We start from the raw sequence: 25,941 nt of genomic DNA on the forward strand, positions 1-25,941 counted from the left end.
ATCATGGCGGGGATGTATGCGTCTTGCTACTCGAAATACGGAGACTATGGAGATTTGACAGCCGTTGCGTGCTGATCGGCATACCTCCTCCAACCGTCAGGAAAGATCCCACCGGCGAGGATGTATATGTATCCCGTTGTATTTGCTGTGAGATACCTATCGGCTCCTTTGGTCAATCTGCCTTTGGCCCACTCACCGGCAGCATCAATCGCGATATAATGTATGTTTTTTTTATGTAGTTTGATCACGTTCTAGGCCTACAAAATTTCTATATACCTATAATTCCAGATCCTGAGGCGCAAGGCCGCCGAGGACCCTGAAATAATTAGTTGGAGACTCGGAGACAGTTCGCGTGGAGCCCTAAAATCGCCATCATATCCTCCGTTTGCGTGATCAGCGCGTAAAACGCTATTTTCTAGCTCGTAGATTCGCCATACGTGCGTGATATGATATCAAACCTCTTGTCCTGACGCCCGGTACCTTGGCCGGAAGCTTCTCTCGAAGGTTTTCAAGTAGAAAGATGCTTACATTTCTTTGAGCCTGTCAATTGCGATATTCTACGCTACTGTATTTGTGACGCCAAATCCGCGACTATGGTGTCCAAAGAAGACTCACAGGTTGCATCAAAGCCCCTGGGCACGAGTACAGCCACAGACATCGCCCCGACCGCTGGCAGTGGTAGTGACAGCGACAGCAGCGCTAATGCCAATACCGCTGCCAACAATGAACTTCACTACGCCAAACGCGGTGAAGCCCTCGCAGAGGCCTCGTCAAGTCAGGAAAGCATTGACGGCTACGATCCGGAATTAATGAGTGGGCGGACTCTACTCACGGCAGAAGAAGAGAAAAAGTTACTGCGCAGGATTGATTGGCGGTTGATGTCGCTTTGCTCGATTATTTTCTTGTTCAAGAATTTGGATAGTAATAATGTGCACATCCATCCATACCCATTGCCCTGGCGGTCCATTGTTGGAAGTTAATGCTGATTTACGGTCTGCAGTCGTCAAATGCTCGGATTATGAACCAGGGGACGAATCATAATATCATGACACAGCTTGGAATTACGTCTAATGAGTACAACCTGGTGACGGTGCTTTACTATGTGAGGAATTCCAGGAGCAGTACCCAAAGGGCGTCTATTTGCTGACCGTGGATGATCTAGGTCCCCTACATTGTCCTTGAAGCGCCCTCAAATCTACTGCTCAAGAGGTTCTCGCCCTCAAGATGGCAGTCTAGGATCATGGTTAGCTGGGGTATCTTTCTGATGTGCAATGCCGCTGTCAAGAATAAGGGTGGTCTATATGCCACCCGATTCTTGCTCGGTGTGGTATGTTCAATGGCCTTGTTCTCACTCATCTCAATCAGGCATTGGCTAACGTAGTAAAAGGCCGAAGCTGGACAGTTTCCCGGCGTTATCCTCCAGATGACATACTGGTATCGTCCGGATGAGATGTCGCTACGGCTCCTATATTTCTGTAGGCTTCGCCTGGCCTATTCTGCATGTATGGGGAATGAGCTAATTCTTGACACTAGATATCTGTGGAAACTTTTCGAACGTCATCGGCGGTCTGCTTGCCTATGCCTTTGATACAGTCTCCGGCGCAGGCGGCCTTTCCGGATGGCAATGGTATGCAGCAGCTGGAGCCCAGCACACTGACTCCTCCTTCTATTGCCGAACTCAGACTGAGACGATCTAGGCTATTTCTCATACAGGGCATCGCAACCGTCATCTTTGGTGTCGCAATCTGGTTCCTCCTACCCGACTGTAAGCAAACAGCCCTGCCCTACCCTATCCTTCCATCTATACCAATTGTTAACAAGACACCAACGCAACCCAGTCCCAGAAACAGCAAATTGGTTAACCGAGCGCGAGAAGAAATTCATCCAGGCTCGACTCCCATCTAATGCGCCCCGAGCCAGCGAGAAGAACTTCAAGCTCCACGAAGTCATTGACGCGCTGAAAGATCTCCGACTATGGCTGTTCACGCTCATCTGGGCGACCTTTACTGTTGGAACTGACGGCGTGACGTTTTACCAGTCAACTGTTATTGCGAACCTTGGTTTCTCGTACGTCTTTTCGAACCCGATGTGATGTAGATATCCATGATAGTAGTTGACTTCAGTTATCCAGGACCATCGCGCAAGCTCAACTCCTCAACATCCCCATCACAGTCACAGGCCTCCTCTTCATCACAATCACAGGGATCATGGCAGACCGCAGCCAGATTCCGAGGCCGATATATCCCCTCTCATTCCTCGTCGTCATTCTAGCATGCTACGGCGTGTTCCTTGCGTACCCAAGCACGGGCGCTATATACGCCGTCACCCTAATCGGGAACGCCTTGAAGGCCGGGTGGTTTCCCGTTATGTGGTACGTCCGTCCTCGATCTAATCCATAAGCTCAACAGCGAAACAAATGTCAATTAATATATACCAGGCCGTGGCGCGTCCAAACAACCTCCCGCGCAACGGGCTCCGCCTTCGCAATCGGCTTCGTCAACAGCTACGGGCAAATCGGCGGCGCGATCGGGCCGCAGATGTTCAAGGAGGAGTACGCGCCGCGGTATGCCGTCCCCTTTGCGGCGGCCATGGGGTTGGTCGGTGCGTGTGGGATTTTGACGCTTGTAACGTGGTGGGTGACTTGGGAGACGGAGCGGGATACGAGGCGCCTTAAGCTGGCGAAGATTAAGGCGGAGAAGAGGGGGGAGGTTATTTTGGAGGACTTGGTGGATCATGATTTGAAGAGGAATTAGATTATAGAATTGGGTGATAGGCTAGGAGAGAGGGGGTCTAAGTATACATTGGTGTATTATAGCGACAGTGGTTGGCTTGATTGCGCCATTGGAGTTGGAGTTGGAGAAACAGCCTGCAGTGTAACTTGCATGCAAATAGAGAATTATTCTCCGACTGCCACATTTTTGCATTCGAGACAATTACTATTCAACCCCTTAAGCTGAGCAAGAAGAGAATCTGGTGAAGCTACACAATGGGCTCTATCACCCCCCAACCCCAACCCCAACCCGACACGGCTCCCCTCCCCCATAGCGAGCCCTACTTCAACCTCGGCCCCCTCACCCGCAAAGTGAGCACATCCTCCCCTGCAGCCCAGGCGTGGTTCGACCGCGCACTCATCTGGACATACTGCTTCAACCACGACGAGGCAATCTACTGCTACAGACAGGCGATTGCGCACGACGAGCATCTCGCGATCGCCTACTGGGGTATATCCTTCTGCTCCGGGTCGAACTATAACAAGACCTGGGCGCTATTCGATGAAAGTGATAAGAGAAATGCTATTCGGCAGTGTTATTTCTTTTCGCAGGAGGCTTTGAAGCGTGCGGAAGGCGCATCGGGCTGGGAACAGGCGATCATTGGGGCTTTGACCAAGCGGTTTCCGAGTGACGATGTACGGAATACAACCACGGGTCTCGCGATATGTGCGAAGGCCTACGCGGACGCAATGCGGGAAGCCTATGAGACATATGGCCGGAACGACTTCGACATAATCACGCTATTCGCAGACAGTCTGATGAACGTCGCCCCGCGCAAACTCTACGACGCCTCAACGGGCCTCCCCAACCCCTCAACACCCATCTTCGAAGTCAAAATCCTCCTCGAAACAGCTCTGCAAATCCCCGGCGTTGAGGCCCATCCAGGCCCCGCACACATGTACATCCACCTCATGGAAATGTCCTCAACACCGCAAGCAGCCCTGCCCGCATGCTCCATCCTCCGCGACATGATCCCCGACACAGGCCACACATACCACATGCCGGCGCACATCTACGTCCTAATCGGCGACTACGTAAACGCAATTGAGTATAACCACCGCGCAACAATAGCAGACGATAAATACTTCGCTGCCAACGGCAGGTTAACCTTCTATAGCTACTACCGACTACATAATTACCACTCTCTGATATACGCCGCTATGCTGTGTGGAAAGAGACAAGCGGCGCTTGACGCGACGGAGAGGATGGAGAGAACGATTCCCGAGGCGTTACTCCGGCTTGAAGTGCCCGCGCTCGCGAACTGGATGGAGTTCTTCCTTGCTGTGCGGGTTCATGTCTTGGTGAGGTTTGGGATGTGGGAGGAGCTTAAACGTTTATCTCCGCGAGAGGATAAGAGTCTCTACTGCGTTACGAATGTCATGAGGCACTATGGACGGGCGATTGCGTTTGGGGCGACGGCGCATCTAAAGGAGGCTGATGAGGAGCGTCAGCTCTTCCATGAGGCGGCGAAACTTGTCCCTGAGACGAGGCTTGACTTTCCGAATAAAATCACTGTCATTCTGGGAGTTGCGTCTGCGATGTTAGATGGTGAGATTGAGTATAGGCGTGGCGATTACGATACCGCGTTTGCTAGGTTACGAGATGCAGTCAGGCTGGAAGATGAGCTCCCCTTTGCTGAGCCGTGGGGATGGATGCTACCAGCTCGTCATGCATACGCAGCTTTGTCTCTGGAACAAGGCCATATCGAGCAAGCTGCGCAGGCTTACGCTGAGGATCTGGGACTCGTGCCAACGCCCAAGCGGGCGCATCAGCATCCGAATAATGTTTGGGCGCTTCATGGGTATCATGAGTGTCTTGTGCTTTGGGGCCGGCTTGAGGAGGCAGCGAATATCAAGGATCAGCTGGATCTTGCTCTGAAAGGGGTGGATGTTGAGATTACGTCTTCTTGCTTCTGTCGGCTTGGGAACATTTCTTCTTGTAGTGGGAAGGACAAGGTGAATTCTGGTGGTTGCCGCGGGCAGTCAAAATGTCATGGCTAGACTCGTGAAGATTGAACAAGTTGAAGCAACTAAGCATTCGGAATTTCCCTGGTAATTATCTGTATTAATCGTTCGGGGCTCTGTTCCGGATATTGGTAAACAGAGGGCTTTATGTAGCGTTATATCTGGACTTCCTCGTCCCCCTCATCATCCACCAACTCATCCGCACCCTGAGCCTGCACCATGATTTGACCAGGATCGGTCGTAGGCTGCCTTCCGGCAACCGAGTCCAAATGAACGTCCACATCTCTCCCTTTTTTTAGTCTGCGCCAAAACTCCAGAATTACAACATCCCGGCTAGTCTCCTCCCAACACGTAGTTGCCAGAAAGGCGTACATTATGGCAACCATCAGGCGTGGACCAGCAGCCATACTCCATCCAAACAAGGCCACAAGAGCTAGCATTGCCACAGTATGCATGTATGTTGCTCCTCGGACAAACGACATTCCCTGGCAGTTATCGTTGCGAGCCCACTGCCAGAGGGACCTGTCAATCAATGTTTTGGGCTGCGAGGCCTGTTCGGGAGGCTCGAGTGGGTCTCACGTCGTGGATGTGTAGACTCTGGGAATGTCCTTGTCGTTCAGAGATTGATTAGATGCTAAGATGCTGGGTCGCCTTTTAGACGTCGTGGAAGGGGAATGTGGCTGCGTCGCTGTCGTCGTCGAACGGGACAATTGCCCGGGAGCAGGCCAGCTATCAACTCTTACTGAGCTAGCAATAGCGTCACCTGTTGTCCCCCGATTTGTTCGTTCTTTTTTTGACTTTTTATACGGTCTCGATAGTCTTCAGATAGATTAGCATCCCGTTCGTCCATGCTGAGGCTGACAACAAACCATATATGCTCTGTACGGCCGCAAAAACAGGAATGATCAATAGCACTAGAGGCACTATTTTGCCATAGCCCATTTTGTCGCGGTCTCCCAACATGCCTGCCGTGTTGAATGTGGTTGAGAATACGTCGGTGATACCGTACACATTTCCTAAAATGAGCCACAATATCCTCCATAAGGAAGTCTCCTGACATTCATAAAAAGTCTATACCTCTGCAATAAACAAATCGCGGCTTCTTTGACTCTTTAGACTTATCTTCATCTGTATTTTCTTGTTGGCTATATCGCGTGCCCACAACCTTCGGATGCGCGATTGCAGAGAATGCGTCCGCACCTCGCTAAATTCTTGACGGAATTGAGAGATTCTGTGCCGCTTCCAAAGGGGGTTGGTTGTTTGGCTTGCTTGCGATGAGTCTCCCGGGTCGTTGACATAGTTCCTCGAGTACAGGAGTCGGATAACCTTGTAGTTGCCGTAAATAAGGAAGGTCGGGACCAGCAGCTGCATTACAGACTGTATCCAGTTTTCCCCTATTTAGCTTCCGTCCACCTGGAAGTCGTGAAATGAGCAGTGGAAGTAGATATTTGTTCCGTCTCTCCAAGTATCTGATATTCGCAAGACCAGAAGGAAGCCTAGAAGGAAGGTGCAGCTCAGGTCCACTGAGACGGTTGTTACTTCTGTCTGAATACGAGGATAGCCCTGCATCGCACCTTCCCCTTTAAAACACCACGCTCGCTTGAGGTAGGAACACCCCCGGTCGCACCTTCCAATTGAATGCTGTTGCTCAGCCTTATTTGGTTTCTCGAAGAAGGTGCGATTCTGAAGGTTGTTCCTTCGTTTGTCATTGTCCCACATCGCGTCCCCCTGCTGTACCTGATTTAGATTCGACCATGGTCAAACTATCTCATTTCAGCAGAATTAATTTACTTAAGATTAATATAAACGCAATACGCATTGGGTCATGCCGTACCTCATTTAGACCATGGTCAGGCTGCCTCATTCAGGCTTGGCTTAGTTTTAGTTGATATGGAATCAATGTGGATTACGCATTGCCGTACTCTACATACCTGAATTTGGACCATGACCGAATTGAAGAATTCTCATCATTATTTACCTACCAGAATCTACTTCTCTAGGAAGACCAAAGCCCAGAGGGAATATGAAGTAGCAAATCCGGATGATATTCCAACTATTCGCTATGCCAAGTATGTATAGGTACAGAAAAAAGGATGCCCGATCCTATTAGAAGAAGGAAGAAAGACTCGATAGTTCATCGAGTGAACGTGACCATCGAGCCATAGAGAAGAGTAAAAAACGATAAGAAAATGGCAGAAGGGGCGAAGGTCTTTTTTCGTTCGTTTGCACGTCCACTCGGGCAGACTACAGAGTATGTAGTTGCTTAGTTGAGGGCACGAGCGTGGACCTTGTTGTCGGCGACCAACCAGGAGAAGGTGGCCTTCAGATAGCTGAGGAATTCCTCGGCGCTCAGGGAGTCGAACCAGGAAGTCAGGCTGTCGCTGTCGGTGGGGTACTCGGAGGAACCGGAGCCAGAGCTGGAGTCAGAGCCGGAGCCGGAGCCGGAGCCGGAGCCAGTGCTGGGGTTGGAGGGGTTGGAGGTAGCGCTGGGGGCGGGGGCAGCAGTCTCGGTCTCGACGACGGTCTCGGTGGCGACAGCAGTCTCGGTGGCAGTCTCGGTGGGCTGGACGACCTGGGTCTCGACGGGGGCGGTAGCAGTCACGGAGACCTGCGCGGTGGTGGTGGGGACAGCGACAGGGGCAGTTGAGCTAGGAGCAAGAGGGGTGGACGAGGCACCGGAGCTGGAGGTGGGGATGACGGGGACGCTGGAGGTAGGGGCGGAACCAGAGCCAGAGCCACCGGAGGAGCCACCAGAGTAGAGAGCGGGACCAGGGATGGGGTAGGAGTCGAGGGTGGTGTAGATGTTGAAGAGGATACCCTCGTCAGTGGGGGTGTAGAGCTCGGTACCGAGGGTACCAGAGGGAGAGTCGGAACCGCCGCCGGTGACCTCGAGGTTAACACACTGGGGGTAGTTCTGGGCACCGTTCTCGTTGCCAGCGGAGTGGAGGGCGATGATCTCGTGACGGAGGACGTAGTTGCCAGAGGCAATGCTGCTGGGGATGGTGACGGTCCAGCTGTTGTTGTTGGCGATCAGGTCGTCAGAGGCCCAGGTACCGGGGGAAGAGGAGCCATCGATGAGACCGGACTCGCTAATCTTGAACCACTCGAGCGTGGTCTTGTCGACGGTGGAGCAGTCACCGTTGCAGCTGGCGAGGTAGTCAATGACTAGAAGAGTTGTTAGTTAGGGTTCTATATATTGATCACGTGATATGTATCTTGATACCCCCAACCAGGAGATCAGAGGGGCAACACAACATATCGCAAAACAGGGAACAGTAAGATCTTGCTGGATTTTCGCTTGTTATCTTGTCAAGAAACCCATAAGGTCATGTGATAAGCCACGTGAGGTCTATCACTGACGTCCCTTATTTCGAGAGATAGACTTCTATCCACAACAAGCGAAAAGAAAGAAAGAAAGAAAGAGGGGAAAAAAAAAAAAAAATTTGCAGGATTTTGATATTCTGGAGCAGAACATTCACTCACCCGGTCCATGATGACTCTCCGGCCATTCAGTCCACTGCAATTCAACCTCTCCACCGGCAGTAACGGTAGCAGAGATGGCAGCGTTCTCAGCATTCTTGTGGCAGATGATGTCGGGGTCGGTGTAGGAAGAACCGTCGACGAAGCCGAGGTCGGTAGCCTGCTCGGACCAGCCAACGACATCAGGAGGGCTGGGGTTGTAAGGGTAGTTGTTGACGAGGTATCCTCCGTAGTAAGTGCCATCTGCGACGATACCCTGGACGAAACCGTGACCGGCGACCATGGCCGCGGAGGCAAGGGCGAAACCAGCAGTTCTAGCGACAGACATTTTGGCAGATGATTGTCTTTTTGAGTGGTTTGGTTGATTGGTTGACTTTGAACGCACAGCGTTACTGAAGGCTTGAATGAGGGTGTGGAGGGTTGTGAAAAGAATGTCCGGACTTCAGTCAATGAAGTGGGAAGAGAATGGATGGATCGTTGATCCGGTAGAGCCAAAAGAATGCAAAGGTTGGTGGTGAGGAGAGGAAGAGAGAATCATTGCTAGGTTGAGGATGGATGGGTTTATATAGTACATCGAGCTGTCTGCCCACAACGGCTCACGGGTAGGAAAGCTCAGATCAAGCAAGGCACATTGCCACGCCGGCGAATGAAAGGTTCGTTGGCCGGCGCTACCCAGCCGCATCTAGATTGCCTTGGGGTCCAGGTTGTGCCTGGCGATGTGGTTCCTGGCCCCCTGGGGAATGCATGCGATAGGTCCGCTGTAGTGCGAGGTCTGAGGTAGATGAAAACTCGAATGCAAAGACCTGGGCGATGAGACACCGACATCTGCTTAGATTGATGAACACGGCACCCCATCAGGAGAATCGACTATTCGAGGGCTAGTGGCAGAGTCAACGGGGGCGACAGAAAACTACTGTGGAGACGGGGGTCCTCACGATTCCAGGGCTACGCTGGCGCCATTTGTGCCAAGATCACATTCAGATCCCTTGGGATTCTGTCTCTGACAGTCTAGGTTTCATTTTTACAGATGAGCAGCTCCATTGCTCCATGTCCCTGCCCTGCCAAGAGCCGCGATCATTAAACTATGCCCTAACTCGGTGGAGCTGGCGCCGATACCACCTGTCATACACCCACGACTGACACTTGACGCATGACAGCGAGTCACAGCCTGACAGTATGTCAGCTCCACTGATATGCTAGATGGAGTGTCTCCGAGGAAGACGTTCAAATAGAAAATGCTAAACAAATGTTTCACAAGAGAAACGACGTTGGCGGCGAATGTCAGTAAAATTCTTCCGGCGGGCGCCACGTGCCGGCCGTTTCATCTTAACGATCCCTGCAAAATCACCAGCGCCTGCATGAATCATTATATTCGACTCTAGCAGATGGCTCTCCCGCTTCATCAAAGTTCAATATGATCCCAAATCACGGTATACTGGACCGAAATTTCTGATGAGATCCATCATCGACTTCATCTCCGAGAAATCGATCCGCTTCCCTTATTTGTCTGGGAATAAATGACCCAGCGCTAAGCAGCACCCCTCAATATCCAGAGCGGATGTGATACGGTCAATTGGATGTGATAGCGCCTGATCATATACAGATGAGCCCACAATTTATTCGGTCCAGCCGCCCTGGTAATAACGGCCGGTGGAGGTGTCCCCCTTGCATGGATGGCGCTGGATCAGGTACAAACAACGAGATGACGGCATCGGCCGCTGGTTGAGGCTATCTTGGCTGCCGCCACCAAGTGACCTGAACTCTCAAGCTCTACTCTGTGATGTCTGTAAAGGAGCACGTTCCCTCGGCCCTAAGGATCTGTCCAGGGTCGGAGGTCTCGGCTAAAGCTCTGGTTGGATCGAGGAGCGCCTTTTAATGCGTTGCCGACCTTGGTCTTTTGTCCACGAAGCCGTATCTGGAGCAATTCATTCTGCGGGTCGACGTCGACGACCAAAATCTGAGTCAGTATGTATGCACTAACTGTTCCTCCGAAATCCGAACTCTGTATATCAATTCCGTTTTCGTTTGACGGCCAACGGCGGAGAAGATTCTGGCAACGAGGAACCGTTCTCTTGCCATTTCTCACTTCCAGTGCAGCTTGCAAGCATGAGTTTGAAACACCTTCTACCAGAATATGTAAAGGAGACCGCTGCGTCCCTGTAAATTAAGCGGGGTCACGTCAGCAAGGAGCAGCAATTGGCCATAAAAGCATTATTGCAAAACCAAAGTGGCAGGTTCAGCTTTCAATTATGCACTTCATCACACTAATCACATATACATGCACTCCTCATGCAGATGGGTTGCTTCACACATATCTTACATAGTTCCCGGCCCCAACGCCCTTTCGAGGTGCGGGAATGCGAAGGGATAAAAAGAGCTGGCAGTACTCTGGCACATCGCTATAACCTGATCGGCATATTGGGTTTTGTCCTTCTTTGACCATGGGCGATAGGCTTCCGTAAATATGGGATCGGTTACGGGCGTGAGCGTCACGATGGTGCCAATATACTTGTCCACGATATCAGCGGGGATGGAAGATGGTAGCAAGCCAAGTCACTTGCCAGGGTCAGGTGCTGCCGAAGCTTGAGCACGCTGCTGATGCTCTATCCCTTGGATGAGAACCTGATGCCGACTGAGATAGAGTTCTGGTGGATAGTACATGGACGGGTTAAGGTATATATAGGTAGAATATAGCGGTGGAGACCATGGTCGCTCTATTTTTCGAATGAGGACCTCGTGCCGACTGAGATAGAGTCTAGTCCATGGACGATTTAAGGTGATTATGGGTAGAATATGGCCGTAAAGACCGTGGTCGATTCGGATGTCTATGAGCGGGTCAGCATCCTTTTGGCATAGCATGGCTGCCTCTTGAGATGTAAAGCCGTCGACGCTGGACAATCTACTTTATCCGGTATCGGGGCAGATGCAGGTGGTGGTTTGCTGATCCCTGCCCGAATTCCGCGGGTGTCCGCGAATATATATACATAGTCGGAATGCTTGGCACATAAAGGCTTGAAGTCACGAGAACAGGCAAGTAGAGAACAGGAGGACTTCTAGCACTCCGTATAAAAAAGATGCAGTCGAAGTCTCAGGCCGCTGAGCAAGTACAAAGTACCTGCTAGTCAGTCTCTTTTCATTCGGCCGGCCTGGAACGAGCGTCGGCGCGCACCTTCGGGGTGGGGGCGTTGGATGGATGGGTAAACGACAGGGATCGGTAGAGATAAGCCAGAGATACCCGAGGCAGATGCTGGATACCTCACTGTAGATGCTCTAGATCCTCAGATTGAAGACATGTTCAGAAATATGGTAACAAAATGGTGCAGCCTGTGAAGTCCTCTCAGTCTGGTAAGGCTGGCAGCCAGTGGCACAACCAATCAGAATCTAGCAGCCTAGCCCTGTTGCTGTGGCCGAATGCGGTTAGCGTGGCTCACACCGCGATATTAGCTAAGCAGGCACCGTTTTGCAGTTTTGCATCAATCAACAGAGCTGTAGACCAGGACTCGTAAGCAGAAGTCGGAGCTTGTGGTGCTGATGTTGAGGTGGCCTTGAGAAGTTGACATTAAGTCACCACCGTTCTTTTGTTTTTGCTGTCAGCGATATTAACCCGCGACCAATTGCAAGAGCACGCTCGTAAATAGACCAGCAGAGTTCTGCGCCTAAGGAATCCGGTCCTTGGTGTCGCCTCTTCCTCTTCCTCCTTTTTCCACCGTCCACCGTCTCGTCCTCCCGCGCCTCCGTCTCCGCTCTTCCTGTTTCGCCGACCGCTGACTCTCCCCTCTCCCAACAATCGCCCTCTTCCCCAGATCATTTGATCGCCTTTCATCTCACCCTCACTTCGCCAATCGGTATCTTCTGGACACATGCTTTTCATGCTATCGACCGAGGGCTCCTGCTAGCTTCCCGGCCCGACCTCAACTCGGTGCGCCCGTGGAGTCCGCCTCCTGGCCAATCTGATCGTTTTGACCGGCTCTTTTCTTTTTCCTCGCTCAACAATCGGACGTGCAGGGGATTTTGGCTGTGGGGGAGTTTACAATTTGTGCGCCAGGACTTTCTGGGACGGCTTTTGAGGGGGTTTCGCTGGCCTTTCTCCCTCGGTCCCTCGTGTCTTCCCTGTGAGGTCAAGCATGGGATCAGCCTCGTCTCCTACATTTCCCGCTTTGGAACCGATTGTGGTGGACGAGGACATGGTGAATCCGTACCAAGACACAAAAATGGGCTTTTTGGATCCCGCCGGGCTGCAGTTCTCATCTGAAAATGCTGGACAAGAATTCGATGACCTTTTTTCGCGTGCTTCATCCTCCCGCACAGTCGCCGACTCAAACCCGCCATGTCTCTCTCCATCAGAGTTGTCGCTGAAGCGGTCATACACCGACCATGAGTCGCTGCGTCATCGTCAAACTTTCACGTCGGACTCTTCGGCCGAATCTCCAGAAGACTCGAGTCCGAGCTCGAGTTCGGAATCGCCTCGAAACCACCTCCGAAACTCCTCTGTCGCGTCCTCTGCATCCGCAGTATACAGCGAAAACACGGTGATGCCCTTTGGCTATACTTCTGAAGATTGGGTGAATCCGGAGTACGACCACCCGAAGGAAGAGAGTTTGTTCGGCTTTGACGCCTCGCTACCGAATCTAGAAGGCCCTTACCCAGCGGAAACCGACCTTGAATCGAGTAATAAAGCCATGGATGCGGCTTTCGACTTTGAGAGTGCTGCCAGCAGCCCGAGCCCTCTAAAGACTGGCTCAACTCCGCTTCCAAGGATCCAAAAGGGCTCGAGACCGCGCATGCGGGGTGGCTCCGCAAAGCGACAGTCTGCTTCACCGGTAAGATCTGGGCACTCCCAAATCTATTGATGATTCTTGCGCTAACTTTAAATAGCGGATCGCGCAAACATCGTTTCTTCCCCACAATACAAAAGACGCGCCCACCCCATTTCAGCCTTCAAGTATGTCTCAAGTAAAATCGCCTCTACTTGAGGTGAAGCCGCCTTTAAGTCCATGGGGTGAACAATCACCCACATCCTACTTGGAGGATAGTTTCGGGGGCATCAATATGAACGGCGTACCTCAATCGCGACCCGGAATCAAATTTCCGCCCCAGCTTCCCTTCGGCTTCGGTTTCGTATCGCCAGCCGCCCAGAAAACCATGAACGTCGATACTCCTCAATATCCTACTCTAACCGTACATCCGACGTCGCTCAAATCCCGCGTGGAGACGCAAATACCAATAAAGCTGACTCTACACCCATTACCGCAAGGTGTGAAAAAACTGCGTTTGCCAAGCCATACCATCTCGAAACCCAAGTTTCTCGCACCGCCAGCCCCGGAGCGCTCTGCTGACACTGTCGAGCTATATACGAGCCTTTTCTGCACGAGCGCATTACAAGATAAAGAGAAGCTCAAGAAAGCATTGGCAAAAGCAAGAGGCGACAGTACGCATCGCTCATCCAGCGCTTCGCCGATGGCCACCGACGAGGCACAAGAGGAGGATAGGCCTTTGGATGGTGGAGAGGTGAAGATCTGCGCAGGCTGTATTCAACGGGAGCGAAAGCGGGCTTTTCGGAAGAAGCAAAGAAAACCCGAGGAGGACGAGTTATTTCAAAAGCATGAGGACAAGCGCGTTATCGTATTCAACACTCATGAAATCAAGGACTGGGTTGAACCGTCCAAAAACGCCACGTCAAGTGAACTTCAAGGTCCCGCAATGTTCCCCGGAGCTATGCAGGTGGAGCTGCCAATGCGAATAGCATGTTACTGCAGGCATCAAAACGAGAAGATCGGATTTCAGTAAGTAATGCCGCTTGATATATGGCGACTCGGCAAGCTGACTCGCTTCCAGGGTCATCTTCACGCTGAAGGACTATAAGGACAATGTTATTGCTCAAGCCATAACAAATTCAATTATGATCACAGATGACCACAAGACGCATGCACCTCAAGGGCCTCCTGCCCCTGGCCCCGCACCCGCTCTCCCTGATGGAACAGAACTTCCAGGTGTTGGTGTCTTTCCATCAGGGCCTAGCTTCGACGCTGGAAAGTCCCCCGCTTCAGCGAAACAGGCGATTGGGTCACCCTCCGCAACAGATTTGCAGGGTCTCCAGCAACGATTCAACCCGCAGTTCCAACCAGCCTCTGGCGCTTTTGTGAATCCCACTAATGGCGGAACCTCGTCCAATTCGCAAGGGTCCCGTAGCCTATCGCGGCAAGCGTCTCCGAACGACTTCCAAGGACCCACGAGCAAACGACGCAAGCACAGCAATTCTGGGAGACTTCCATCAGAACTGACAATGACCAAGCTTGAAAACGGCCAGTCATCGACGAGAGCCCCCAGCAATGAGCCTCAGTTCCCGGCTCCCCGGGGGTTTGCATCCCCCTCTGAGAGACCATTTGTGACTTCCACCGCCATGTCCAATCACTTTGGTAACGGACCCTTGACGCCCACCAGCGGGGACACCAATCCGTTTTTCACGTCCCTGCAGCAGCAAAACCTTGAGAATTTCATCCAGCAGCAATTGATGTCCGCGCCGAACTCAGCCCAACCCAGTCGTCCAGGAACCCCCGGCGGGTCAGGCAGGAATAGTTTTCAAGACCAAAACCTCAATCTCTCGCTTGGTCCAACGCCGTCTACGCCAATGTGGCCGGGCATCACCAACGCCGGAAACCGATTGCCCACCGTAATTCACAAGTTGGTTCCAGCAGAGGGATCTGTTACGGGAGGTACGGAGGTTACGCTTTTAGGTAGCGGCTTCTACCCCGGCATGGAAGTTGTGTTTGGTGATACATTAGCCACTACAACTACGTTCTGGGGTGATAAATGCCTCAACTGCCTTACTCCGCCAGCCCTTCAGCCTGGCCAGGTGCCTGTCGTGTTCAAACACGAACATCCCAGCTTCAATCAGCTGCAGCAACAGCCCCAACCATTAATACCCAAGCAGCAACAGTACTTCCGCTATGTGGATGACCGTGAGCTGCAGATGTATCGTCTGGCGCTGGGAATTCTGGGCCACAAGTTAGGGAACCAGGCGGATGCGTTCCACACAGCTCAACAGATCATGGGCAGTGACTATAAGGGGGCATTCAATCTCCAGAAAGACTTCCAGGGCTCTTCCAGTGGGCATCAACGTCAGGTGCCTGGTTTGGAGTCCCAGGGAAAGCTTGGTGACATGGACTCGAAGATGTTGACTTACTTGGAGTTCATCGACCTTGATGACAGTCCTCGACCCCCGAAATTCAATACGCGATGTGCTACCGGTCAAACGCTGCTCCACTTTGCGTCTTCATTAGGTCTCACGCGATTTGTCGCCGGGCTTCTCGCACGTGGTGCCCATCCCGATGTGCAAGATAACACTGGAAATACGCCAATGCATCTCGCTGCCCTAAACGGCCATGCGCACATCGTCCACCGACTCCGCCTTGCGGGATCTGACCCGAACGTCAGGAGCGTCAGAGGCTTTACGCCAGCCGATATTGCCAGTACACTCCCCGCCCATCAGGCAGCTCTGATCCCTGCACGCCACTACCGCTCACGCAGTGTTGGCTCGTTGACTTCGCGCCGTCGACAAAGCAGCTCGGCGTCTCTTCATTCACTTTGGGAGACTTCCTCAATGTCTGGCTCGTTTGATCAAGCGGTTGATGACTCAGAGACCGACGATGACGATGAGGAGCTCATTCTCACCACTTCTCGCCGATCCAGCGTCCACCACGATGCACCTGCACCGCTTACGCGGGAACCTACCGCATCGGAAGACGATGCGCGCCCATTCTCTCCGCCTGCTGCGCTTGTCGCTTGGCGTAACCAGCTCCAGGCCCAGATTAACCAGTTCCAACAGAGTGTTACGAATGCTTTTCCCAACCTACCGAATCTTCCAGCTCTGCCTCCCATGCCAGCTTTGCCTGGTTACCAAGGAAACCCTATGATGCGTCGCATCACCAATCTTGTCCCCCATCGTCCTGCTTACTCGCGCGGTACTGGAGCTAAAGAGGGCTGGTGGGATATGCTGACGGGTAATTCCGCACCCAACTCTCCTAGCTCACCTGGCACTACGGACCTGCCTTCGTACGATGATTTGTATCCGCGTAAAGAGACTGGTGACGAGGAAGAAGCGGCGCGTGCAGAGAAAGCTAGCATGCTTCAAGCTGCCGCTGAGGCGGCCCTGGATCAACACTTTGAAGCGCAAGCTAGTTCATCTCGAAACACCGGTGAGCAAGAGAGAGAAGACATCAAGGATATTCGAATTGGCCGGCATGTCATCTCCAAAGAACAACAAAAGCGTCTCAGAGAGCAACAGGCACGGAGTATGAAGAGTCTGGGTAGTGACAGGAATCTGTACTTCTTCTGGGTACGTTCCAACCTCACATATTTGCGGATTATCTTTTTCAGTACTAACCCTTTTCTAGATTCCTATTCTCATCTTGGTGATATTCGCATATGCGCGAAGCTACGTTCCCGGCGTGTCACAGGCGTTCTCTGAGGCCTACGAGTTTGTAAAGAGCCGCTCTACGCAGCGTTTGTTGGATATTGGCGCTTAGTTCCATTTCCATTGCAATGTTTGATTGATTGATGTTCTTCCAGCTGGGGCGTTTTTGCGCGTTTGGGAGACTCACTGGGACTGTCTATTTCTTTTGTTCGGGCTCTTGCGTATAATGATGGGTATGACTAGTCATTCTATATTTTTCTGTTTTCCATATTGTTCTGTGGAGAGGAGCGAGCCGATGTCATGATGGCTTCTGTTTTGTATCGTCGGAGACGACGCAGCAATGCTCGATAGAGTTGAATTTGTCAGCGACGATAGTTATGTATATAGGTCAAACAATAAATACAGACTCTAGCTATGGTTCTTTTCGATGCATAAACACAGTTCACTGCGTAGTCTACTCCGTCCACGGTGTCCATGCTCCGGCAGGTGCCAAGACTGATGCGGAGGCGGCGATCGTCCTCCGAGACCACGGAGACATCACCCACCACCGCACTTGTCTTGGGACTCTCTATTTCCCTCCGCTCTCAGTTCTCTAACCTTCATTTGGATCTCGGGGTGGGCAGTTCATATTGAATTGCTGATCGGAATGCTCCTGCAAAGCAGCAACCTCCCCTGAACAGAGCGCGGGAATTATGGACTCTCTACCCCAGGCCGCCTCAAGCAGTGTCACCGGTAGCTTATTATCCTTCCCAAACCCCCAACAATCAGTCGCTTATCCAATTGCTCTCCCTCGCTAGTTGAATATATCGATCCCTCGGGCCTGTTTACCTCCGTCCAATCGGTCATCGCCAACAAACTCCCCCTCCGAAACCTCCACTGGAAGTCTCCCTCCCGCCCCGTCCGCTCAATCGAGTCCCTCCGCATCGGTTTCTCGCCCGCAAAGACCGGAAACGATGAACGCAAATCATCCAGCGATGCGCCCGGCGGCGCGGTAACACACCGACGCCATCAGATCCCCGGTCTGCGCCAGACGCCCTACCTGAAGATCTACATCCTCAAATGTGACGATAACGACACGTACAAGAATTCTGCGAGGAAGGCGCTGCGGGAATGGATTAAATCGCACGGGTCGTCGGCTTCGACGTCGAGCTCTAGTACGTCTGCGGCGCCTACGAGCCAGGAGAAGCACGATGCGTTCGAGTGGCTTATTTTACATATTGTTCAGGATGGAGACGGGACGGAGAAGGTAGCGCCGACTTCGAAATGGGGCCGCACGGCGACGACTGTGCTGGAGAAAGTCAAGGCCGATTTTAACGGTTCGTCGAAGACGGCTGTTGATCGGGTAGCGCAGCTGCGTCTTCCGAAGCCCGGGAGCACGCAGAAGCCGCCGGAGCTGGCTGACCAGATTGAGGACTTTGTGGAGAAGGTGAAGAATGGGATTTTGGCGTCTTTTGATCTCCGCGTTGCGCAGTACGAGGATGATATCAAGGAGAAGGATTCGCAGCGTAGTTTGCCGGGGTGGAATTTCTGCACGTTCTTTATACTCAAGGAGGGTCTTGCTAGGGGGTTTGAGAATGTGGGGTTGTTTGAGGACGCGTTGGTTGGGTATGACGAGTTGGCTGTTGGGTTGGATTCTGCGATTCAGGAGCAGCTTGAGGGATCGGGTGAACAGCATGGTAGTGCGTTCCTAACGCACAGCGATGACTGGAAAGATCGAGCGAGAGCTGCTTTGAATGCTCGAAAGGAGACGAGAAGCGATGAAGGGGATGATGAGGAGGTTGAATCAATCCCCGAAATTGACCCAGCGGACTTCCCAATTGACCAGGCCAAGAAGTCATATCGCGAGATGATTCTCTCCAGCAACATCTCCATCTTCGATTTCCGCACATACGTTTTCTCTCGGCAGTTGACCCTACTCCTTAGGGCTTCCAGGGCACCGTCACTTGTCACCGAGGGTGCGGATGCCGATGAAAAGACAGGAAAGGGTTCCAAGAAACCCGAGGACCTGATGCTCTTGGCTGAGGTCTGTGAGCGAGCGACCGAGTTCATTAGCCTTGCTGCGCGGACGCTCCGTTCTGATCTAGAAATTGGTCTCGCAGAGGTGAAACATCCTGCCAAATCCGAGGTCATAAGCAATTTGGTCTCATCATGGGGCTACGCTGCTGCATCTCAGATCCTACTTCAGACATTTACCCCGGCACTTACACTTCCTGAATCGTCTCTCCACGCTGTCGATGCTGTGCCACAGGATCTCCCAAAGCGCACGAGCTCGCTCATCATGCCCAGTAATCGTCAATCGCGCGCAGTAAAGACGGAGATGGTACCCCCAAACGCTCTCTCATCCGTACATGAGCAACCTGGATACGAACCGCCAAAGCTCACTCCTAAGACTGGATCAGAGCAGCTAGCCTCCGAACGGGGTGAACTGCTTCTGATGACCAGAAGGCTCCTGGAAGAGATCGCTGGTCGATGTGGCTGGGAGGAGAAGTGGACTAAACTCGGCCTTCTATTCGAATATGGCTCTGGCTCTGAGAGCATGGACGAAGTCAGTCTCGATGACGAGAGCTCAGAGCCAGTGAAAGAGCCTCAACCCGTCAACACCCTTAGCGGCATTGATTTATACGGACTGAAGGTAGCCCTTAAGTCGAGAAAGGCGTTTCGTACCCAGTACGAGGAACTTACGGACCAGATGTACCGCCACCATATCGCGGCGAACCGGACACACTCAACGCACACTGCGTTAGCTGATATGGCCATTCTACGCTTTCGACAAAGCGACTACGGCGCGGCTGCTTCTTACTTTCATCAAATTTCACCATTCTACGGCAACAAGCGTTGGGCTATCTTGGAGGGCGTCATGCTAGAGATGTACGCGCGGTGTCTGAAGGAGCTAAATCGGAACGAGGAGTACGTCCGGATGGTGGTCCGTCTATTGGCCAAATATGCTGCACATACCCAGTCCCAGTTATCGGCCCGCGAGAAGACCCTGGATGCATCGTCGGTATTTGCCGAGGAGACGTTGGTCTCTGAGTACGTGGAGGAACTGTTCCGGGTGTCGGCTGCTCTTCAGAAAGATGTCTCTGCTCCATTGACGGATTTCTTCGGTGATTTGAACGTCAAGCCGGGAATCCTTCATTATAAGGAGAAAGATGGTTTCCAGCTGCAACTGTATCTGCGGTTCCTCCTCGGAAGGCAGGTTGATGTCGATTCAATCAAGATTCGACTTGTTAGCGCTAGCGCTTCAAGCAGCGAACATTGGATTGAGACTTTGAGCAAAACGACTGTCAAATCATCGCCTACCAGGATCTTGGTTGATTCATCGGTACGTCATATTGCACTTGCGTTATGGAATGCGACTAACTTATGCAGACAACCCTGCAAGGAAAGTACTTTATTGACCGCGTTGAGATGCGGACAGGTAATCTGCTGTTTACCATGAGCGGTGGAGCGAATTCGAATCTGCCTCTGGGATTCAGGGAAGATGTGGAGGAAGAGGAGGACACTCGACCATACATCCTCTGCTATTCGCCTCCGCAAGGCTTACAGGCCAAGATTGTATCACCTCATCTTGTGAACCTTGAGGCTATGCGTACGCTGGAACTGGAACTCAACAGCGGGTGGAACGATATCGAAACAGGAATTCTACGTGTACGACCAGCAACGGCGGGTCTCCGGTTACGAATTGCAGAGGCAGAAGTCGTAGAAGGCGGCTTGGAGATCAAAGCGAACAGCGAGTCTGGAAATATCGAGTTCAGCCAGCTAGGACCCAACTCGCTTGTTCGATTCCGCATTCCCTACACGACGGAGGAGCACCCCGCGACGCTGTCTGCAAGGGCGGAGGTCACGTACGAGACAGACCAAGGGCGGTTCTCCTACTCGTCCGCACACAGCATTGCCTCTGCTTTGCCCATTAGCGTCAACGTGCAGGATGTCTTCAAGCAGAATGTCCTCTTCTCTCGATTCACAGTTAGCCCGGCTACGATGATCCCGCTCTGGCTTTCGAAATGCAGCATCCCCAGTTCGGACGTCTATCAAGTGCAGTCTCATGTCGGCGACGCCGTTGCCATGAGGGTATTCCCCAAGCAGCCTGCCTCCTTGCTCTACAAGATCCAACCGCGGGAAGACACTGCAGCTTCTCCTGGGTCAAGACGATCGCTGCAGCTGACAGTCGACTTTACCTGCGTGGATGACGAGTGCTTTGACACGGTGGAGAAGACATTCAAGGAGAGCATTGCCGGCAGCGAGTATGTGCAGTACTCGACCCTGCTCACGCCACACATCGTCGAAGCCTTCCGGACGCAGGTGTCGACGCCAGAAATGGAAGTCATCGGGCTCGTCCGCGAGGTCGAAGCCCTGCCTTACTCCGCAGTTCGTTGGGAAGGGTTGTTGAGCGCGCTAAAGGAGCCAATGGACGGCCTCCGGGCTTGGCTCAAGAAATGGCATGATGTAAGGAGTTTCCCTCCCGTCTGTGCACTGAAGTCATACTAAACTTGATATTGTATAGAATCATCTGATCCTCTCCCTCCCCCAACAACCCTCAATCCGCCAACGCCACATCATCATCCCCGTCGACATCCCCGAGATCCAAGTCGTGCACACCGCAGAACTCCGCCTGTCAGACCTCCCAGTTCAAAACCAGGCACCCTACGCCGCCGTAGGCCAAACCATCCCCGCCGAGCTCCGTCTCTCACATACCCGCCGCTGGTGCACACCCGAACAGCGGGAACCAAACAACCCGCTCGAATTCTCCTACGAGCTCCACGCCAACCCCGAACTATGGATGGTCGGCGGTCGTAGACGCGGAAACTTCACAGCCGTAGAGGGCGAGGTTAAGACCTTTGCTGTGATGCTTCTCCCGCAAAAAGCGGGCCATCTACTTCTGCCCGGGCTGGAGATCAGGAGCTTTATCCCGCCGCCGCTGCAGTCGCCGTCGACCACGAGCGGCAGTGTGGCGCCGGCGCCAGCGGCGGTGCAAAGGAGGCCGATCGGCAGCGAGCTGGACTACCGCAACCACGGCGAGACGGTGCAGGTGTTACCTGATTTGCGGGGCACGACGGTTAGTCTTTCGGGGACGGGAGGAGGGCATGGGGGGGCTTGGTTGGTTGATTCGGAGAGACGGGTTCATGTTTCTTCGTAATTTCATAGAGAATATATCTTTCTTCTATCTTTCCTCTTTTGCAGTTCCTGGAGAGTAAAAATGAAATTGCAAACATAAATTACGACCCGGTAATCAACCCTAGCTTAAATTTTCCAGGTGCCCCACCAGCAGCGAACCTCAACAGAATCACGGCCGCCCCAACAAAACCCAAAGAGCAGATCTTCGGGTCGGGGAGAATCGTCCTCCTTGTCACGCCATCAACCACCATGGCCCTGGATTCAACTGCCGTATCCTCATGGCAGTTCAAATACCGAGTTGGCCCGATTTCAGCTTATTCAGTTACTGAAAGCTAACTGTTGACAGATGGGAGATGGCGTCAAAGAGTCGGACATCATTCAAGATGAGGGACTTTCAAGAGATCAGACCCATCACATGCAGATATACGGAGTATCTACAAACTGCAGTCTGCAGCAGCTGACTTGTTCGCCCACCGCAACAGGCTGAATATGGAAGTCGATCTCATAGAGGACCAAAGCGAAGGAGACGCCGGAAACGCCTGCAGCAGGAGCACTAGATCCCAGTAGACGACTTGATTGATTGATTGTCAAGCTCTCGAACAAGACTTCCCTGTCTCAGCTGACTGTGGCGAGGACATAGAATAATGTAGATAGTAGTAGCTGGCTGGCTGGGGACACTGGTGCCAACAGTTGCCTCGGGATTGCCTGATAAGCGATAAGGACTGCCAAGAGTGTTGAGAAGCCAAATTTCTTCTTTTCTTCCATGCGGGCTTTGCTGTGGATTCTTTGACTACAGTTATTATTGGACGTTTGGGGCGGTGTGTATAGACTTGATTCCACCCCCGGGTTTTTGTATTGATTAATCGAGATCTTAGTGCTTGTACTGAGTTCAGTTGTGCTACCAGTGGACAGGCATGGAATTGAGAATGGAGTTGGTATGTAGAGGATGGTTGCATCAAAGTAAATCAAGTAAAGTATCATACTTTATCTTAGTACTTGGACTCCCTGCCAGTGAAGAGGGCACGGGCAGGCGGAGGAACTCTCGTTCGGCAGGATCAGCTCTCAGTAAACATACAAAGGGACCCTTGTTCCGCAACTCTATTGTCAGCACCTTCTGCCTATTTTACAGTAATATTTGTACTTTATTGTCCATTGGTATTAGATTCCTTCGTGTCTTGAATAGGAGTACACTTGAGTTATTGTATCCATTGAAAATAAAAGACCAAGGTGTAATTGCTGGCCGAGTATACACCGTCTGCTTGAGAATTCTGGTTGCCACCGTAAGGCCGAACAAGGAACAGCGTCCTCCAGCCAATGGCCTGTGGCAGCCATTACCAAAATTTACCGAGAATTACTGGTGCCAGTACCGCAAGTTCAAAAATACGTAGAGCAATCCCCGACATCTGCAGCGCCATCGTCCCTTCTGGCCGCCAGTTTGTTGATTTCTTTTTGTTTGAATTTGCAATTCTGTTCGCCTCAGTTGATTGTCGATTGTCGAGTTTTTCGCTGCTTCTGATTCGCCTGCGGGCTTTGCAGCTTCCCCTCCCTCTGTCTTTTCGTCCCCTTAAGTTGGCCGTTTGTTGTACACCTCCTCCATCCTTTGGGCTTCCTTTTTCTTTCCTCACCACTCTACCTTCTTCTCTCCCTCTCATATCTCCTCAAGGGCTCCCTGGGGACGATCCTGAAGCTCAAGTTACCCTCCATTTCAGGTCTCCCAGTCATTGCTCGAGGTCCATTGGTGAGTTGCTGCATGCTCAGCTCCCGAACCTTCGTCTGGTCACCCGGAGCTTTCATCCGCTGCGTGATTGCCCAAGTGTTCGTGCGGAATTGCTTTTTGCAGCTGCTAACAGGTTTCCAGACATCGCCAGCTTTCAATTCCCACCGTCGTCATGTCGTCCACCGCCGTTCCCAAGCGCGTTGCGCTGCACCGCAACCCTACCACGGACTCTTCAGTCCCCAGCTCCGTCTCGGTCTCTCCGCTGGAATCTCCTCGTCACTCCCCCTCTTCGACGTCGCTCTCGTCAATGGCTTCGGACGCTGAGAAGGAAGATAATGGCAAGATGCTGGACACCTATGGCAATGAGTTCAAGATTCCCGACTACACCATCAAGGACATCCGCGATGCCATTCCGGCCCACTGCTTTAAGCGCTCCGCCATCCGCAGTCTGTCCTATGTTTTCCGGGATGTGGCTGTGCTTGCCTCCGTCTTTTACGTCTTCCACAACTATGTCACCCCTGAGAACATCCCCTCGTACCCTGCTCGCTTTGCGTTGTGGGGTCTGTATACCATTATCCAGGGTTTGTTCGGTACCGGTGTCTGGGTTCTGGCCCACGAGTGTGGTCACCAGGCTTTCTCTCCTTCCAAGGTTCTGAACGACACTGTTGGTTGGATCTGCCACTCTGCTCTGCTTGTGCCGTACTTCTCGTGGAAGATTTCCCACGGAAAGCACCACAAGGCCACCGGTAACCTTGCCCGTGACATGGTGTTTGTTCCCAAGACCCGTGAGGTGTACGCCTCTCGCATCAAGAAGACCATCCACGACCTTGACGAGCTGATGGAGGAGACTCCTCTGGCTACCGCAACCCACATGATCCTCCAGCAGCTGTTTGGTTGGCCCATGTACCTTTTCACCAACGTTACCGGCCACAACAACCACGAGCGCCAGCCCGAAGGCCGCGGCAAGGGCAAGCAGAACGGCTACTTTGGCGGTGTCAACCACTTCAACCCCTCTAGTCCTCTGTACGAGGCCAAGGACGCTAAGCTCATTGTCCTCAGCGACATTGGTCTTGCCATCACCGGAACCGTCCTGTACCTGATCGGCTCCAAGTACGGCTGGATGAACCTGGCCGTCTGGTACGGTATCCCCTACCTCTGGGTCAACCACTGGCTCGTTGCCATCACCTATCTCCAGCACACCGACCCTACTCTCCCCCACTACCAGCCCGAGTCGTGGAACTTTGCCCGCGGTGCCGCTGCCACCATTGACCGTGAATTCGGCTTCGTTGGCCGCCACATTCTCCACGGAATTATCGAGACCCACGTCCTCCACCACTACGTGAGCACCATTCCCTTCTACAACGCCGACGAGGCCAGCGAGGCCATCAAGAAGGTCATGGGTTCCCACTACCGCAGCGACGCGCACACCGGCCCCCTCGGCTTCTTTAAGGCCATGTGGAACAGCGCCCGCGTCTGCCAGTGGGTCGAGCCCTCTGAGGGCACCAAGGGCGAGAACGCCGGCGTCCTTTTCTACCGCAACACCAACGGCATCGGTGTTCCCCCCGTCAAGCTTGGCAAGTCCAAGTCCAACTAAGCAACAACAAACAATCTCTCGACCGTCGCTTTAGTACATAGAATGCGTGTTCTGTTCTGTTCTGTCCATGATGTCCTCTCCTCAGGTCTAATCTCCTCTCACGGCCTGATTGCGATTTATGTTTGATTTATATCGCGTGGTATATCTCGCCGGAACGAAATGGCCACGGTGCGGTATATTTATACGGCTGCTCGAGTCCGTGCTGGGTTCGTGTTGAGTTCATGGTTATAGAAGAGCAAGCTGCGAGTTCAGTCCGTCAGGGTTGTTCTGTTTGTTTGTTCAAGGCGTATTGGGGTTGATTGGTTGTGTTGTATGAAGAAAAAATACTCTCGTGTCGTTATGATTATAGGTACTTAATTTGGGAGCTTTAGACAGTGAAGATATCCTTATTCTGGTTCCCACGATTCTCGGTTTTCATCGTATGCCTTGGTAGAGCATTTATTGACTGGATTTCAGGATGAACTCGACAACAAAGGATATTCTTGACATATAAGGACTTCGGAAATGCGGGGTTGAGGCTCAGCTTCCCCAGACCAGCGTACACATCCGGTCTTTCCGGGCCCGGAATAGATAATTCGCTCTGAATCAGGCCAAGTGGATCATAAAGAGTGCTTGGCTTTACACATATATGGGCAAGTCGGTTACCTGCGTACTTCCAGGGTATCTAGGTATGCATAGTACTATCCATTTAACGTAGTACTGCCCTAGTAGGCACTAGGCAGCCCTACGTGTTTAGGGCATCGGTCCATGGCCGCTGGCGGTAGGCATAGGCACTAGTATACCTAACCTCACGGTTCGCATTACAACAGCTTAATCAAAACCAAGTTGGAGTCTTGCTATTTGCTCTGGGATAATTATGCATACCCCGGTCCATAGCTGGGGTGGAA

The 25,941-nt window shown here is 52.4% G+C and overlaps 6 protein-coding genes across 6 annotated transcripts; 5 read left to right on the forward strand and 1 right to left on the reverse strand.

Annotated features, from left to right (window-relative positions):
• Nucleotides 1-593: 593 nt before the first annotated feature.
• BDV17DRAFT_297066 (major facilitator superfamily domain-containing protein) lies at nucleotides 594-2,753 on the forward strand (the record flags this gene model as incomplete). The annotated part of the gene is made up of 9 exons (XM_073763423.1): nucleotides 594-929; nucleotides 1,001-1,102; nucleotides 1,163-1,327; nucleotides 1,388-1,475; nucleotides 1,534-1,627; nucleotides 1,698-1,765; nucleotides 1,839-2,067; nucleotides 2,132-2,371; nucleotides 2,438-2,753. The coding sequence occupies 9 exons, from the start codon at nucleotides 594-596 to the stop codon at nucleotides 2,751-2,753; spliced, it is 1,638 nt and encodes a 545-aa protein (XP_073621456.1).
• Nucleotides 2,754-2,986: 233 nt separating this feature from the next.
• BDV17DRAFT_297067 (uncharacterized protein) lies at nucleotides 2,987-4,771 on the forward strand (the record flags this gene model as incomplete). Its single annotated transcript, XM_073763424.1, has 1 exon — nucleotides 2,987-4,771. One exon carries the CDS (start codon nucleotides 2,987-2,989, stop codon nucleotides 4,769-4,771), a length of 1,785 nt encoding a protein of 594 aa, XP_073621457.1.
• A 2,006-nt stretch (nucleotides 4,772-6,777) lies between these two features.
• Nucleotides 6,778-9,083, reverse strand: BDV17DRAFT_249778 (glycosyl hydrolase family 61-domain-containing protein). Its single transcript, XM_073756258.1, has 2 exons — nucleotides 8,219-9,083; nucleotides 6,778-7,900 (listed from the first exon to the last, which is right to left on the reverse strand). Exons 1-2 carry the CDS (start codon nucleotides 8,541-8,543, stop codon nucleotides 6,999-7,001), a joined length of 1,227 nt encoding a protein of 408 aa, XP_073621458.1. The 5' UTR covers nucleotides 8,544-9,083; the 3' UTR covers nucleotides 6,778-6,998.
• Nucleotides 9,084-11,793: 2,710 nt separating this feature from the next.
• BDV17DRAFT_249782 (putative membrane-tethered transcription factor (SPT23)) lies at nucleotides 11,794-17,048 on the forward strand. The gene is made up of 4 exons (XM_073756259.1): nucleotides 11,794-13,035; nucleotides 13,091-13,998; nucleotides 14,051-16,550; nucleotides 16,609-17,048. Exons 1-4 carry the CDS (start codon nucleotides 12,340-12,342, stop codon nucleotides 16,738-16,740), a joined length of 4,236 nt encoding a protein of 1,411 aa, XP_073621459.1. The 5' UTR covers nucleotides 11,794-12,339; the 3' UTR covers nucleotides 16,741-17,048.
• Nucleotides 17,049-17,102: 54 nt separating this feature from the next.
• BDV17DRAFT_278755 (putative TMEM1 family protein) lies at nucleotides 17,103-21,765 on the forward strand (the record flags this gene model as incomplete). Its single annotated transcript, XM_073759588.1, has 4 exons — nucleotides 17,103-17,215; nucleotides 17,397-19,950; nucleotides 19,998-21,074; nucleotides 21,133-21,765. 4 exons carry the CDS (start codon nucleotides 17,103-17,105, stop codon nucleotides 21,763-21,765), a joined length of 4,377 nt encoding a protein of 1,458 aa, XP_073621460.1.
• Nucleotides 21,766-23,207: 1,442 nt separating this feature from the next.
• BDV17DRAFT_249788 (oleate delta-12 desaturase odeA) lies at nucleotides 23,208-25,584 on the forward strand. The gene is made up of 2 exons (XM_073756260.1): nucleotides 23,208-23,481; nucleotides 23,602-25,584. The coding sequence occupies exon 2, from the start codon at nucleotides 23,633-23,635 to the stop codon at nucleotides 25,052-25,054; it is 1,422 nt and encodes a 473-aa protein (XP_073621461.1). The 5' UTR covers nucleotides 23,208-23,481; nucleotides 23,602-23,632; the 3' UTR covers nucleotides 25,055-25,584.
• Nucleotides 25,585-25,941: the final 357 nt, after the last annotated feature.

Source organism: Aspergillus undulatus, assembly GCF_047715775.1.
Source record: "Aspergillus undulatus strain CBS 261.88 unplaced genomic scaffold BDV17scaffold_1, whole genome shotgun sequence".
Lineage (NCBI taxonomy): Eukaryota > Fungi > Ascomycota > Eurotiomycetes > Eurotiales > Aspergillaceae > Aspergillus > Aspergillus undulatus.

What these genes read in the sequence shown, in the direction of transcription:
- BDV17DRAFT_249778 (XM_073756258.1), bottom strand. Translation starts at nt 8,543, where the DNA reads ATGTCTGTCGCTAGAACTGCTGGTTTCGCCCTTGCCTCCGCGGCCATG. An exon ending in GGAGAGTCATCATGGACCGG is followed by an intron (nt 7,901 to 8,218) that starts GTGAGTGAATGT and finishes CAACTCTTCTAG; the next exon opens with TCATTGACTACCTCGCCAGC.
- BDV17DRAFT_249782 (XM_073756259.1), top strand. Translation starts at nt 12,340, where the DNA reads ATGGGATCAGCCTCGTCTCCTACATTTCCCGCTTTGGAACCGATTGTG. An exon ending in AGCGACAGTCTGCTTCACCG is followed by an intron (nt 13,036 to 13,090) that starts GTAAGATCTGGG and finishes AACTTTAAATAG; the next exon opens with CGGATCGCGCAAACATCGTT. An exon ending in AACGAGAAGATCGGATTTCA is followed by an intron (nt 13,999 to 14,050) that starts GTAAGTAATGCC and finishes ACTCGCTTCCAG; the next exon opens with GGTCATCTTCACGCTGAAGG.
- BDV17DRAFT_249788 (XM_073756260.1), top strand. Translation starts at nt 23,633, where the DNA reads ATGTCGTCCACCGCCGTTCCCAAGCGCGTTGCGCTGCACCGCAACCCT.